Genomic DNA, 15,916 nt, shown 5'->3' on the forward strand with positions numbered 1-15,916 from the left:
GTCTTTGTGATCCAACGACATCGTTTTACTTATTTACTTATCCTTTTACATTATCCATTCTTTATCGGGTTTATTGATTCGAACTACAACGTATCATGGATTAAAGGGACAAATTAAATTGTGATTCTTTGCTTATTGATATAAAAGCAAAAAAGTAAGAAAAGCTAGCATAGCTTTAAAATTGCTTTGTTAGCTTGTAAAGTACGTGATAGCAAGCCTGGCCTACCTGCTATATATAAATCGATTATTTTGAAGCGCTATAAAATAGAATGGTCTACATAAATTTTCACCAGAGTTTATAAGACCAGGCCACATATATAGAATAAATTTGCAGAAATTAATATTAAATTAAATTAAATGGATGCAGCTCCTTCCCACCAAGTAGCACTTCCTCAACAACTGGCAGCAGGTAGAGTACGTCAACAACTGGCAGCAGGTAGAGTACGTACTCTATCTATATATATATATATGCGCGTGTGTGGGGGGGGGGGGGGGTTTGATTTAATTAATAATTAAATACTCATGTCCTATTTTAATTATCATATTTATTATTCATTAGTTAAATGAACTCTAACTTTCTTCTATGTTGATTTTCTTGAGTAACTTTTATTTATTTTTAAATTTGATTTTTTTGTATTTAATTTAATAGTACTTTTTAATGTAGTTTATAAATATATAAATTTTATATACTAATAATAAGATGTGTTTGGAAACTCAAAAAATTATTTCTGGAAATCATATTATGGGTTCCCCCTATTTGGTAAGAGTAAAAAATGTGATTCAAAGGAAAATACTTACATTTTCTCAAAAAATGACTTCCCCTCTTTTTCGGGAGAAGTCATTACCATTATCATTATTACCACTACGTACTAACACCACCACCATCACTGCACCACCTCCAACACCACCGCCACCGCTATTACGTGCTACCACCACCACCACCATCATCACACTACCACTACCACCACCGCCACCATACATGATATGATGATGATATGATGTTACGTTGCAGTGGATTTCAGCAAATACCTGCCACTATACAGAGCTATATTGGCAGTAAATTGGGAGGAAGCTCTAATATTCTTCAACCAACACCCCTCAGCAATTCAATCTCCACTTACCAACCACTTAGAGACTGCATTGCACGTTGCTGCTAGAGCTGGCAATAATACCTCCTTTATGGAAAATCTTGTAGCATTTTTGTTGGAGGATAATGAACAAGTAGAAGCGCTTAGCCCCAGAGACGCCTCTGGGCATACCCCACTTCACTACGCTGCCTCGCATGGAAACATTGAGGTGGCTCATATCCTTGTTCGCAGGAATTCTAATCTCCTCTATCTTCACAACAACGATGGCTTTTTCCCCATCCATTATGCGGCTATGAATTATCGCAAAAGCAAGGACGCCTTTCTGTATTTCCTTCGTCTCACTAGGGATGATGAATACGGCCACCCTAATCCATATGCAGTCCCAACTGGTGTCCAGATTCTTGTTAACTTAATCGGAAATAAATTATATGGTACGTATACCCGGTCCAACTATATCTTATCCATCTTTTTTTTTTTGGAAGAGACTAATCTTAATTAGCCTCTTTGCTTATATTATATATATATATATATATAGATTTGGCACTGCAGTTGGTTGTGAGGTACCCTGATTTGGGCCGTCATAAGATGTTAATTCGCAGTTCAGCTTTGGATGCCTTAGTTCTTTATGACTGTCCCATTATTAACAAAGGTAGTCTAAATTTTTGACAAAGTTTCATATACTATTGTGAGTAACCACGGCTGGAAATTATGGAATTTCTGACCACCTCAAAGTGATCTTAAATCAAGTTGAAAGCCTTGTTCCGACCACTTTTGGTATCCGGAAAAACCTTTGTTGCTATTTTCGACCACTTTTTGCTTTCAACTTGATTTAATATCACTTTCAGGTGGTCGGAAATTCCATAATTTCCAGCAGTGAACTTTCCATTATTTATATCGTCCATCATTATATATTTATATATATATATATATATATATATATATATATATATATATATATATATATATATTTATATATATATATATATATATATATATATATATATATATATATATATATATATATATGTATGTATGTATATATACTTATATATATATTTATAAGTATGTATATATATATATATATATATATATATATATATATATATATATATATATATATATATATATGTATGTATGTATGTATATATACTTATTCTTCAATCTCATTTCGATCTTTAACTTACTAGCTAGTAAAAATTATTATTACATGCAGGTGTTTTTAAGGCCGAGTCAACAACATCTACACCAATTTTCTACCTCATCACCTCACTACTACCATGTATGTATGTATGGATGTGTGTACAATGGCGGACCTACAATGGGGGCAGTGGGGGCAGCTGCCCCCACTGCCCCCTCCCTAATCTAAGGCCCTTATACAATATAAATATAAAATTTACTAATTGTTTAAGTAGCCTAGTTGGTAGAAACTTTAGATTGTTTAGGGGTGGCCATGGGATCAATTCCCACAAGTAGTGTATTTTTAGTTTGTTTGTTGGTTTTTTTTTTTTACTCCAAATTTTATTTTATCCATTCCAATCCTATAGTATTTTTAGTTTCTTTTCTTTATTTTAACTCTTCCAATCCTTTAATAAATTAAATATTTTTTTAAGTCTACTTTTTTGTGAATCATTTAGTTAATGTAGTCCGCAGGTTTATATTATACTTCATTGTATTCGAATTAATTTAAAAAAATTAAAAGTTGATATAACTAAAAGAAAATTAAAATTAAAGTATTTAGGAATATACTATCTTTTCTATTCAAACTATGTTATCTAATCAATTATCAATTATGTTTCATATATTTTATAGCATTTCAAAGTGTTTTAAAATTTAACCCTACCCAAGTAGAGTTTTGGCTCCGCCCTTAACTATCTTGTCGTCTATCATAAATATTATTGTATTATAATTTATAATGTATTTGAACCATATTATAGATGTTTGATATTTTTTCATTGACAATTCTAAAGTCGTAGCGAATTCTTCAGACAAAATTGTTGAAGATGCAATTTTTTCTTAGAAGTGAGATCTAGAGTTAAGTATGCCCCCACTCACATTATTTTCTGAGTCCGCCACTGTGTGTGTATGCATAACTACCTAACATGACCACATCAGATCATAATATATAGTAATAAAAATAATAGATTTTGTTTATTACTGTTTTAATTCGATATATCTATCTTCTATCAGGGCTTGTAAAGAAGAGCATAGTAAATAAAATGGTGTTGCACCACCAAGCTATGAAGCTTCTTAAATTCTTGTGCGATCAACTCAAAACCCTAAATGAAACACAAGTGGACTGGCTGACAAGATGTGCATTCCTTGAAGCAACGAGTTTAGACATTCATCAAGTCATCATAAATATTGCGGAAGCATATCCTTTGTTGGTTTATTTCTTAAACCCCATGCGGCAGAATATACTTCACGTTGCAGTAAAGAATCGTAGCGAAAATGTTTTTAACCTTGTTTGTGGAACCAGCATGCTTAGGATTAATTTATCTAATGTTTTGGACATAAATCGTAATAGTGTTTTGCATTTGGCTGGGAAATTGGCACCTCCGCACAAACTAAATCTTGTTTCTGGGGCAGCTCTTCAAATGCAACGAGAACTGCAATGGTTTAAGGTATAGTATGTCACAATCTCTTCAGGTGCGGGTGGTGCTTCCCGTGCGATTGTGCGGGTGGACTCACATTAAGCATTACACTGGCGCACTTAGCTTTAAGTACACAACACACACATTAAACACTCAAACAATATATATATATATATATATATATATATATATATATATATATATATATATATATATATATATATGATTCATTTCATCTGATCCGCAGGAAGTGCAAAAAATTGCACCATCACATCACATGTCATCTCCAAATATAGTTGGCAAAACTCCGAGTATTGTCTTTACGGAGGAGCATAAGGAGTTGAAAGAGGCAGGGGAGAAATGGATGAAAGACACAGCAAATTCATGCACAATTGCAGCAGCCCTCATTGTTACTGTAGTCTTTGCAGCAGCCATTAGTTCCTGGTGGCAACAATGGTGAAAATGGCCTCCCAATCTTCTCCAACAACACTGCCTTCATAGTATTCGCCATCTCAAATGCTGCCTCTCTCTTTACATCCACCACTTCCTTGCTCGTCTTCTTGTCCATCCTAACTTCGCGCTATGCAGAAGAAGACTTCCTATATGCTCTTCCCAAGAGATTAATCATAGGCCTCTTCACCTTGTTTTTGTCCATAATATTTATGATGATTGCCTTCTCCGCCACAGTGTATCTCGTATTTGGGCAAAACAGAAGGGAAGTTCTTATTATGGTGGCTTCATTTGCATGTTTGCCGGTCACTTCATTTGTGCTTCTTCAATTCCCTCTGCTTGTAGCTTTGGTGTCATCTACGTACGGACGGGGCATTTTCGATCAGCGTGGCTTTCCCCAACTCCTAGTTTGACTTAATTGCATGCCACTTAATCTAGACTTATTTGTAATATAATGCTTCATTTCAATATTTCATTCTGTAATCCATTTGTTGCTTCATTTCAATAGTCCATTCAATATAACTGCTACTCGATGTTGTGCACGTTATGCTTGGGTGAAATCCATAGCTATATTTCCTGTACTATTTGTACTGTAAAAGTTTACTATGTATAATCTGTTTGAATAAAATAATTGTGGTGTAATGCTTTTCAAATATGTAATTTCAACAATTCTAAGGTATTGAGTTTTGAGTTTTGTTCTGTACCAAGTCTAAGAGATACGGGTGTATATTAGGAAAATACTTGGTGTACTCCCATTTTAAACTCCCAACTTGTACTTCCTCTCACATGCTTTTGATGTAGACATTTTTCTGTGGACCCACATGATAAAAATAACCAATCCTGGATTGCCACCTCAGGGAGTATAAATGAGGGAGTAGAAAAGGATTGATGATTAAAAAATCAACCCAAAATATTATACAGAGTTCTACTCTCTATATATAGTAGAACTCTGTATATTAAAGTGGATATTTGTAATAGGTAAAGGGTTGATGATTAAAAAATCAACCCAAAATATAGTTAAGACTTTATGTAACAATAATATTACAATAAATGGATAGTCTTATATGAGATCATCTAACGTGAAATTTTAGCCAATGGTTTGGAAACATGCACTTCATTCTTATATATATTTAGTACCCTCCCCCCCTATTTGATTAGTAAACATGAAAGATTGAATTGAAGAATCTTAAGTATTTCAAAATGAAAAGTGTGTGAATTTTTTTTAAAAGAATTGGGGTGGCCGGGGAATAAGCCCCTAACAATTCTCGCATGTATGGGAAAGTGAATAAAACTGAACCTATATCTTTAAATACGAGAATTATGTACTACCTACTTGAATGACTGGATGAATCCTTTCAAAACCTATATTATATTATAATTGTTTGTACTGTTTAGCTGGTTGATATTAAAGCAAGGACTTGAAAGCTTTTAATCTGATGCTCAACATATATTATATATAATAACAAACAAGCCACTTGTTTGTTGTTTCCCATAAATTAAAGTGCATGCTAGCTAAGCTGCAGTCCTACCTTTGACCGAGCTCGCGTGAGATATGCATATAATAACATTATATTATTCTGATTCTTTGCCTATTGATTTTGAAGCAAATTAAAGCAAGAAAGTAATTAAGCAAATCTAATTAATAAGCTCAGCTCTACTTTGAATTTGAATTGGCACGTTAGTACTGGTCTAAGCTAGCCCAAAATACTAACCTTTTGTATCTTCTTTCATAAATACATATCTTTATCACGTACTTCAAATCATCATTGTTCGATAATAATATCATTCTCATAATTATTATTCTCATAACATTGTATTCTACTGATTTAGCTAGGTCGGAATTAGTACATTAAGTCACTACTGAAAATTATGAAATTTTCGACCACCTGAAAGTAATCTTAAATCAAGTTGATACCAAAAAGTGGTCGGAAATAGCAATAAAGGTTTTTCCGGATACTAAAAGTGGTCGAAACAAGGCTTTCGACTTGATTTAAGATTACTTTTAGGTGGTCGGAAATTCCATAATTTCCAGTAGTGAGCGTATCATTGATTAAAGGGACAAATTAAATAATTATGATTCTTTGCTTATTGATATAAAAGCAAAAAAGTAAGAAAAGCTAAGCGTGATTAGCATAACAATTAAAGAAGGTGGCTGTTAGGTTGTAAAGTACGTGATATAAATCCATTATTTTGAACTTTGAAGCGCTATAAAATAGAACGGTCTGCATAAATTTTAATCGCTAGATAGAGTTAGTTTATAAGAGCAGATACAATAAATTTGCAGAAATTAATATTAAATGGCTGCAGCTTCTTCTCCAGCAGCACTCCCTCAACAGCCGGCAGGTAGAGACATAGAGTTCGTACTATATATATGTCCTGTTTTATCTATTATTTATTGGTTAAATCAACTCTAGCTTTCTTCTATGTTGATTTTCTTGAGTAATTTTTATTTAGTTTTACATTTGATTTATTTGTATTTAATTTAATAATACTTTTTAATGTAGTTTATAAATATATAAATTTTATATATTAATACTAACGTCAAGGTGTGTTTGGAAACTCGAAAAATTATTTCTGGAAAGAGTTAATACCATCTGAGGTCCTCCGAGTATAGTGGTTTTGCCACGTTTAGTCCTAAACTTTCAAATTGACCATCTGTGGTCCTTCGACTTTTAAATTTAACCATTTGTGGTCTTCGTTAACCACGCATGGTCCTTCAACTATTAAATTTTAACCAACCATGGTCCTTTCAAGAGGACCGTGGCTGGTTATATTTTGAAACTTGAAGGACCATGGGTGGTGAACTTGGACCACGAATGGTTAAATTTGAAAGTCGAAGGACCACAAATGGTCAATTTGAAAGCTTAGGACTAAACATGGCAAAACCACTATACTCGGAGGACCTTAGATGATATTAACTCTTCTGGAAATCATTTTTTGGGTTTTCCGTGTTTGGTAATTAAAAGTAAAAAATGTGAGTCAAAAGGAAAATATTCATATTTTCTTGGAAAATGACTTCCTCTTTTTGTGCGGGGAGTCATTTTTCAATTTTCACTCCAACACCACACCATTACCATTACCACCACCACCACCACCTCCAACACCATCGCCACCACCACCACCGCACTACCACTACTACCACCACCATCATACGGCCACCACCACTACCACCATTTATATTATTATCATCATTATTATTATTATTATTATTATTATTATTATTATTATTATTATTATTATAAACAAAACAATCAAACTGTTTATTTATATAATTCCGACTCATTTTTCAAAAAATGAATAAAAACAAATGCAACCAAATTAAACATTAAAAATGAAAATGTTTTCTGACTCATTTTTCAGAAATTGTTTTCTTAATTTCCAAATGCACCTTAAACTTAATATCTCTGTTGCAAAAATCGTGCCTCAGCGCTAGGCGGCACCTAGATCGCCCGTCCGCCTGAAACCTTTCAAGTTTCAAGCCGCTTTTTTTAAGGGGTTATTCTCCAAAATGACGTTGTTTGGGTGAATAATCCCTAAAAATAATAATAAAAGCACGAATTCAATTCAGTCACACCCTTCTGCAGTGTGCACTTCGGTCGAATCGTCTTCTTCCTCTGCCATGCCGGTGCCCGCCACCCCACATAGCCACGCCTCGCCGGTCACCTCTGCCAGTCGCCACCTCCTCCAATCACCGCCTCGTCAGTCGCCTCCGCGAGGTATGCTATTTACTTATTTATTTTATTTGTTAAATACTTTTTTTTTTTTTCAGTTTAGGTTTTGACCATTTTGCTTTAATTTTTTTATATACTAATACTAAGGTCAAAGTGTGTTTGGAAACTCGAAAAATTATTTATGGAAATCATTTTTCGTGTTTCCCAGTGTTTGGTAAGAGGAAAAAATGTGAATCAAAAGGAAAATACTCACATTTTCTCGGGAAATTACTTTCCCTATTTTTTCGAGAGAAGTCATTTTTCAATTTTCACTCCAACACCACACCATTACCATTTCCAGCACCACCACCTCCAACACCACCACCACACTACCACTACCACCACCACTACCACCATTTATATTATTATTATTATTATTATTATTATTATTATTATTATTATTATTATTATTATATTCTAAACAAAACAATTAAAATGTTTAATTATACCATTCTTGCTTATTGTTGGAAAAGTGAATTGATCATTGAAAATAAAAATGTTTTTCGAAAAATGACTTATTTTTTCCTGATTTCTAAACACACCCTAAATTTAATATTATGAAAAAATTGAATTAAGAATTACATCAGTCAAGTCTAATTAATTGAACCAACATATAAAATGGGACCAACCGACCAAGGGATTATTCCCCAGCCCAAATATGATATGATGATGACGACGATGAACATTGAAGATGATGTATGTTGCAGTTGATTACAGCAAATACCGGCCACTATACAGAGCTATATTGGCAGCAAATTGGGATGAAGCTCAAATATTCTTCAACCTAGACCCCGCAGCAATTCAATCTCCACTTAACGGCTACTTAGACACTGCATTGCATGTTGGTGCTAAAGCAGGCAATGCCTCCTTTATGGAAAATCTTGTAGCATTATTGTTGGAAGATGAAGAAGTAGAAGCGATTGGCCCCAGAGACAACGATGGGAACACCCCACTTCACCTCGCTGCTATGAATGGAAACATTGAGGTGGCTCATATCCTTGTTCGCAGGAATTCTAATCTCCTCTATCTTCACAACAACTATGGTGTTTTCCCCATCCAATCTGCAGCTATGAATAATCGCAAAAGCAAGGACGCCTTTCTGTATTTCCTTCGTCTCACTAGGGATGATGAATACGGCCACCCTAATCCATATGCAGGCCCAACTGGTGTCAAGATTCTTGTTAACTTAATCGAATATAAATTCTATGGTACGTATAGTATATTAGCCTCTTTTCTTAGCTAGGATAGCTTATTATAATTTATTTGAAATTTATATGCATGTATATATATACAGATTTGGCTCTGGAGTTGGTTGTAAGGTACCCTAATTTGGCCCATCATCAGAGCTTAGCTAGCAATGTATCAGCTTTGGATGCCATAGTTCTTAATGATTGTTCCATTGTTAACAAGCACAGTCTAAACTTTTGGCAAAGTTTCATATACTACTGTGAGTAACTTTCCGTTATTTCTATTGTCCATCTTTATATATATATATATATATATATATATACAGGGCCGGATTTTAGGCTGTGCAAGCTGGGCTACCGCACAGGGCCCCCAGTTTTAGAGGGGCCCCAAATTTTAGAGGTCCAATATTTAATATTTACTGAGCTAGTTTAGATATAAAAATTAAAAGTTTTCAATTAAACTTAAAAGGTTCTATGAAGAGATGATAGCAATGTGTATTTATTGTATTTTTACTGGGAGGTTAAAGGTTCGAAACTTGCATATTAAAAATTATGATTTTGGAGGGCCTCAGTTATTTACCAGAACAGGGCCCCAAAAACCTAAAATCCGGCCCTGTATATATATATATATATATATATATATATGTACTTATTCTTCAATCTTGTGCTTGCCAGCCAATTAATTTAATTCGATCTTTAACTTACTAGTAAACATTATTATTGCATGCAGGTGTTTCTAAGGCCGAGTCAACAACATCTACACCAATTTTTCACCTCATCACCTCACTACTACCATGTATGTATGTATGGATGTGTGTGTATACATAACTACCTGACATGACCACATTAGATCAGAATATATAGTTGGAAGATATATAATAATAATAAAAATAATAAATTTCTTTTATTATTGTTTTAATTTGATATATCTATCAGGGCTGGTAGGGAAGAGCATAGTAAACAAAATGGTGTTGCACCACCAAGCTGTGAAGCTTCTTAAATGCTTGTGCGATCAACTCAAAACCCTAAATGATACACAAGTGATCTCACTAACAGAAGAAGCACTCTTTGATGCAACGAGTTTAGACATTTGGCAAGTCATCCTAAATATTGCAGAAGCATATCCTATGTCGGTTTATTTCGAGAACTCCAAGGGGCAGAATATACTTCACCATGCAGTAATGAACCGTAGCAAAAATGTTTTTAACCTTGTTTGTGGAACCAATGTGCTTAGGAGTAATTTACCTAATTTTTCGGACATAAATGGTGATAGTGTTTTGCATTTGGCTGGGAAATTGGCACCTCCACACAAACTAAATCTTGTTTCTGGTGCAGCTCTTCAAATGCAACGAGAGCTTCAATGGTTTAAGGTATGGTATATATGTCACAATCCATCTCTTATATGTTTTCTCTCATTTTATTGTTTCATTTTTATTTTTATTTTTAATTTTGTAATGATGATGTAAACCCCATGCTAGTACGTCTTGACAGTTCTATTGAGAGTCAAATTTGTTATCTTGTAATCATCAAATAAGCAATAGTACGCAGTCTTATTTGGTTGGGATTGGGGTTGTTTGACCAACATACTTCAATTTTTTTTTATAGACTAACACACACACATATATATGATTCGTTTCATCTGATATGTAGGAAGTGAAAAAAATCACATCATTTTATTACTTGTCACATCGGAATAATGATGACAAAACTCCGAGTATGGTCTTTACGGAGGAGCACAAGGAGTTAAAAGAGGCAGGGGAGAAATGGATGAAAGACACAGCAAATTCATGCACAATTACAGCAGCCCTCATTGTTACTGTAGTCTTTGCAGCAGCCATTACAGTTCCTGGTGGCAATGGTGGAAATGGCCTCCCATTCTTCTCCAACAAAAATGCTTTCACAGTATTTGCCATCTCAAATGCTGCATCTCTCTTCACATCCGCCACTTCCTTGCTCGTCTTCTTGTCCATCCTAACTTCGCGCTATGCAGAACAAGACTTCCTATATGCTCTTCCCAAGAGATTAATCATAGGCCTCTTGACCTTGTTTTTGTCCGTAATATTTATGATGATTGCCTTCTCCGCCACGGTGTATCTCGTATTTGGGAATAATAGAACGGAAGTTCTTATTATGGTGGCTGGATTTGCATGTTTGCCGGTCACTTCATTTGTGCTTCTTCAATTCCCTCTGCTGGTAGATTTGGTGTCATCTACGTACGGACGGGGCATTTTCTATCAGCGTGGCTTTCCCCAGCTCCCATATTGACTCGCATGCCACTCATAATTAATTAGTTGATGATAGGCAAACTCTAGACTTTGTAATGCTTTCATCATTTTGCAAATTATTGACCAATATTTTTGTTGGACGGAAATAGCGAGATTTCCAACACTAATTAATAATTACCTTATTTTCCCATTAATATGTTTTAATAAAATATGCTTTTTAAATTTTAACTATCACAGGCCACATGAAGTAATTCTTGGTGGTGTTGTATTGTGATCTTATTGAAAATTTATAGAATAAATGTAATTAAGTTTAATTTACATGGGAGAAAGGAAAGGGTACGGCAAGATGGGTAGATGAGAAATTGGATAAGGTGCTGGCAACGAATGTGTGGAGCGATGTAGTTCCAGGAGCTAATGTGGCAAATTTGTTAATGAGACAATCAGACCACTCCGCCATCTTCCTAGGTATTCATGATCCAATAGGGAGTGGGAGGACATACAGACGACAATTCAGATTTGAAATGACATGGTTGTATGATGAGGGGTGCAGGCATGTGGTAGAGGAGTCGTGGAATGAAAAGAGGGGTAATGGGTTACAGGACTGTATTGCACATTGTGGTAATCGTTTGGCTAAGTGGGGGGGAGACAGGTATCATAAATTTGGTGAGCGAATTAAGGCTCTCCGGAGGGAGCAATTGCAACTCAGGGGACGAATGGATATAAACTCATTAACTGAATTCCAGCGCCTGGAGGTGGAATTGAGTAATATGGAGGCCCAGGAGGATGCGTATTGGAAACAACGAGCAAAACAACATTGGCTCAAGGATGCGGGTGCCAATACTAAATTCTATCACAGGTATGCCTCTCACCGAAAAAAGAAAAATTCATTATCTCGTATTATGAATAATTCAGGGGAATGGGTTGAGGGGAATGATATGAAGAATGTGGTTATGGATTATTTTATCAATGTGTTTAGCTCTAGTAATCCTGTGTCTGGCCATGATCTGTTTGAGAGGGTAATACCAAAGGTCTCGTATGAGCAAAATGAGGCGCTACTTCGGCCGTTTACGGTTGATGAGGTTAGGGCTGCATTATTTTCAATGTTCCCGGATAAAGCACCAGGCCCAGATGGAATGAACCCAGGTTTCTATCAGCACTTTTGGGATATTGTGGGAGGAGACATGGCTAATTATATTGTGGATTGCTTGAATATGCGTACTATCCCCCCTGCGTTCAATGAAACGAATGTTGTGTTAATTCCCAAAAAGAATGCCCCAGAGTTAGTATCTGATCTACGGCCAATAGCCCTAAGTAATGTTGTATACAGGGTGATGGCCAAGATGATTACGCAGAGAATGAAACCCCTGATGGAAGGTATTATTTCGGACACACAGAGTGCTTTTATTCCTAATCGGCTAATTACTGATAATATTTTAGTAGCAGCTGAGGTGGGACATTTTTTGAATAGAAAACAGTGTGGTATTAGTGGATGGGGAGCTCTTAAACTGGATATGGCTAAGGCGTATGATCGTATGGAATGACCATTTTTGAAAGGGATGCTTAAAGCTTTAGGCTTTGATGAGAAGTGGGTGGATTTGATCATGTTGTGTGTTACCACTGTCTCCTACAGATTTCTGGTCAATGGGTCTCCTACAGAGGCAATATTGCCCACCCGTGGTCTCAGACAGGGAGATCCCTTATCCCCATATCTATTTATTATTTGTGCAGAAGGCCTTTCTCTATTGTTACAGCAGGCGCAGGTTAATGGATTAATTCATGGCTGTAGGGTGGCACGAGCTGCGCCCCCTGTCTCCCATTTGTTTTTTGCTGATGATAGTTTCCTATTTTTTAAGGCAAATGTACAGGAGGCGACTGAGATTAAGAATATTTTGACTATTTATGAGAACTTATCTGGGCAAATGGTCAATTATCAGAAATCTAGTATTTGTTATAGTAAGAATACTAGTGAAGCTGACAGGGATATGGTGGCACTAACCCTTGGAGTAGTCCAGGCGCCAAATTTTGGGAAGTATTTGGGGTTGCCAGCCTTTGTTGGAAGAAATAAGAAAATAGCCTTTGCCTATATTGAAGACAAAATCAAGCAGAGAATTGGCTCATGGAATAAGAAGCTCCTAACGCAAGCTGGGAAAGAAATATTGTTGAAAAGTGTAGCTCAGGCAATGCCTACTTTCTCAATGAGTGTATTTTTGTTGCCAGTATCTGTTTGCTCTGCTATTGAGCGCACAATGAACCGGTATTGGTGGGGTTCTGGGACGGACCGTGGTATTCATTGGAAATCCTGGGATAAGCTATGTATCCCAAAGAAATATGGAGGTTTGGGGTTTAAAGATTTAAGAGCATTTAATTTGGCTATGCTAGGAAAACAAGCATGGAAATTTCTTACCAATCCTGACTCCTTGGTGGCCCGCATTTATAAAGCCAGATATTATCATGACCGCCCGTTTAACGAAGCATGCCTAGGGAATAATCCTAGCTATTGTTGGAGGAGTATTATAGCAGCCAAAGATTTGATAGTTGGTGGGGTGAGGCGCCGTATTGGAAATGGTAACTCGACTCAAATATGGAAGGATCCTTGGTTACAGGATGAATTGGATCCTATGATCCAAACGGAAATGCCGCCACAATTAATGGATGCAAAGGTATCCGGTTTAATAGATCAGACGACTGGTACATGGGACCCATATATTTTAGCTGATATTTTTGACCCAAGTGATGTGCCAAAAATATTAAAAATACCTATCTCCCCGGAATATGATGATACGTGGTATTGGTATGATGACCCAAATGGATGCTACTCGGTCAAGAATGGGTACAGGCACGTGGTAGGCATTTATGAAAGCAGCCCGGGGTTTGATAAATGGGACACTATATGGAAGCTACAAATACCACCTAAGTGGAGGATGTTTTTGTGGAGAGCTATAAGTAATATCATCCCTACAACAAACAACTTGCTTATAAAGAGAGTGGATGTTGATCCGATATGTGCCATGTGTAGATTAATCAATGAAGATGTTATGCACTCATTAGTATTGTGTGATTATGCAAAGTCCATTTGGAGCCAATCTGGCCTTCCATTACCCCATGTTACCACAAATATTTTTCATGAATGGTTTAGGACAATTTTGAATGTTCTAGACTCTAATGAAATGTTGTTTGCAGCTGGAATTCTATACAATATCTGGAGAGTCTGAAATGGAGCGGTATGGGATGCATGCCTACAGTTACCAAAGAGAGTTGTGTTAGCAAAACACATGGCAAGCAATACACACCAAACAGCCACCACGCCACTCTACAGCGCTGCTCGGGTCCAGTACTGCCACACGCCACTCTACAGAGCTGCCCGAGTCCATTACTGCCACACGCCACGGTACGCCAGTTCCAGCTACGTCAACATTGCAGCCGCCTCGCTCGTCCCAGGACTGCCCCGCATATCCGAAGCAATGTTTCATAGATGCAGGATACAATGCCGATTTGATGATAGCCACAGCCGGCGTCCTATTACTAGACCATATTGGAGCTTATGTATCGGCCTACTGTGTGCCACCACAAACTTGTTTCTCACCTCTTATGGCCGAGGCCCTAGCATGTAAGGAGGCATTCTCATGGCTCAAACAGCGTGGTGAACAATCGGTTCAAATCTACACGGATTGCTAGACGTTGCGAACCTATCTCGAGTCTTCTATCCAACCTCGATCTTATCTCGGCTATGTCCTTGATGAGTGCAGACGATTAATTGCTACTTTTAATTTCCTTTCAGTTATATTTATTCCTAGATCGCAGAATGCAATGGCTCATGATTTAGCATCAGATGCCTTTAATTATTCTATAGCTATGTACTGGGATGGAATCCCACCAAACTCTATTTTGATTCATATATAAATGCAACCACATTGGTTTTTCAAAAAGTTTAATTTACATATTATTGCTTATTGTGTATACATATAATTGTTTGACATTGTGAAGTTGAGGATAATAATCTACTCGATCACTAGACCATGCTTTTTGAAGTGTATATATATTTATCTAACCATGTGTGCATTTTAACTCAATCGTTTCATCTTGTTTGTGATGCTAGAGTGAACAAATTGTGGTTGAAAATTCACCGAAGTGAATGTCCAATCTTAAATTTTAGTATGGGCAAGTAGATAGCCAACCAATTTGACTGGAGATTGTGGTGCCATTACATGCATCAAGGATTTGTGGGGTGACGATGGACTAGAGTTCAAACCAGAGAGGTTTAAAGATGGAGTTTCAAACACATCCAAAACCATGGGTGTCTATTATCCATTCCGCAGGCGCCCGAGAATATGCATTGGGCAAAACTAAGCATCGGTTGAAGCCAAGGTGACCTTGGCCAATAGTTATGTTGTGCAACCGTCATGGTGCACACATTTGCAAAACGATCTCGTTTTGCCTAAAAACGTGCATCTCATTAAAAAAAAAATCAGTTTCGATTCCCCTAAATAGCATTATTGTGGATATATAATTATGAATTTTTGGATATATAGTTATGAATTTGTGGATATATAGTTATGAATTTATTGATATTTACCCTCCCACCCCTATTCCATGACGGAGCTACCTTAGGGGGTAGGGTGCCCTGGCCCCCTCAACCCCCACCCCATCCCACCCCTACCCTCACCC

General features: G+C 36.4%; 2 protein-coding genes across 2 annotated transcripts; both read left to right on the top strand.

Moving 5' to 3' along the window:
- Positions 1-323: 323 nt before the first annotated feature.
- LOC109168306 lies at positions 324-4,600 on the top strand. Its single transcript, XM_019317321.1, has 6 exons — positions 324-436; positions 1,013-1,519; positions 1,624-1,737; positions 2,302-2,367; positions 3,276-3,709; positions 3,927-4,600. The coding sequence occupies exons 1-6, from the start codon at positions 358-360 to the stop codon at positions 4,137-4,139; spliced, it is 1,413 nt and encodes a 470-aa protein (XP_019172866.1). The 5' UTR covers positions 324-357; the 3' UTR covers positions 4,140-4,600.
- Positions 4,601-8,530: 3,930 nt separating this feature from the next.
- LOC109165561 lies at positions 8,531-11,356 on the top strand. The gene is made up of 5 exons (XM_019314387.1): positions 8,531-9,047; positions 9,134-9,286; positions 9,757-9,822; positions 9,963-10,396; positions 10,677-11,356. The coding sequence occupies exons 1-5, from the start codon at positions 8,531-8,533 to the stop codon at positions 11,289-11,291; spliced, it is 1,785 nt and encodes a 594-aa protein (XP_019169932.1). The 3' UTR covers positions 11,292-11,356.
- The last annotated feature ends 4,560 nt before the right edge of the window (positions 11,357-15,916 follow it).

This window comes from Ipomoea nil, unplaced genomic scaffold, assembly GCF_001879475.1.
Source record: "Ipomoea nil cultivar Tokyo-kokei standard unplaced genomic scaffold, Asagao_1.1 scaffold0317, whole genome shotgun sequence".
NCBI classification, from domain to species: Eukaryota; Viridiplantae; Streptophyta; class Magnoliopsida; order Solanales; family Convolvulaceae; genus Ipomoea; species Ipomoea nil.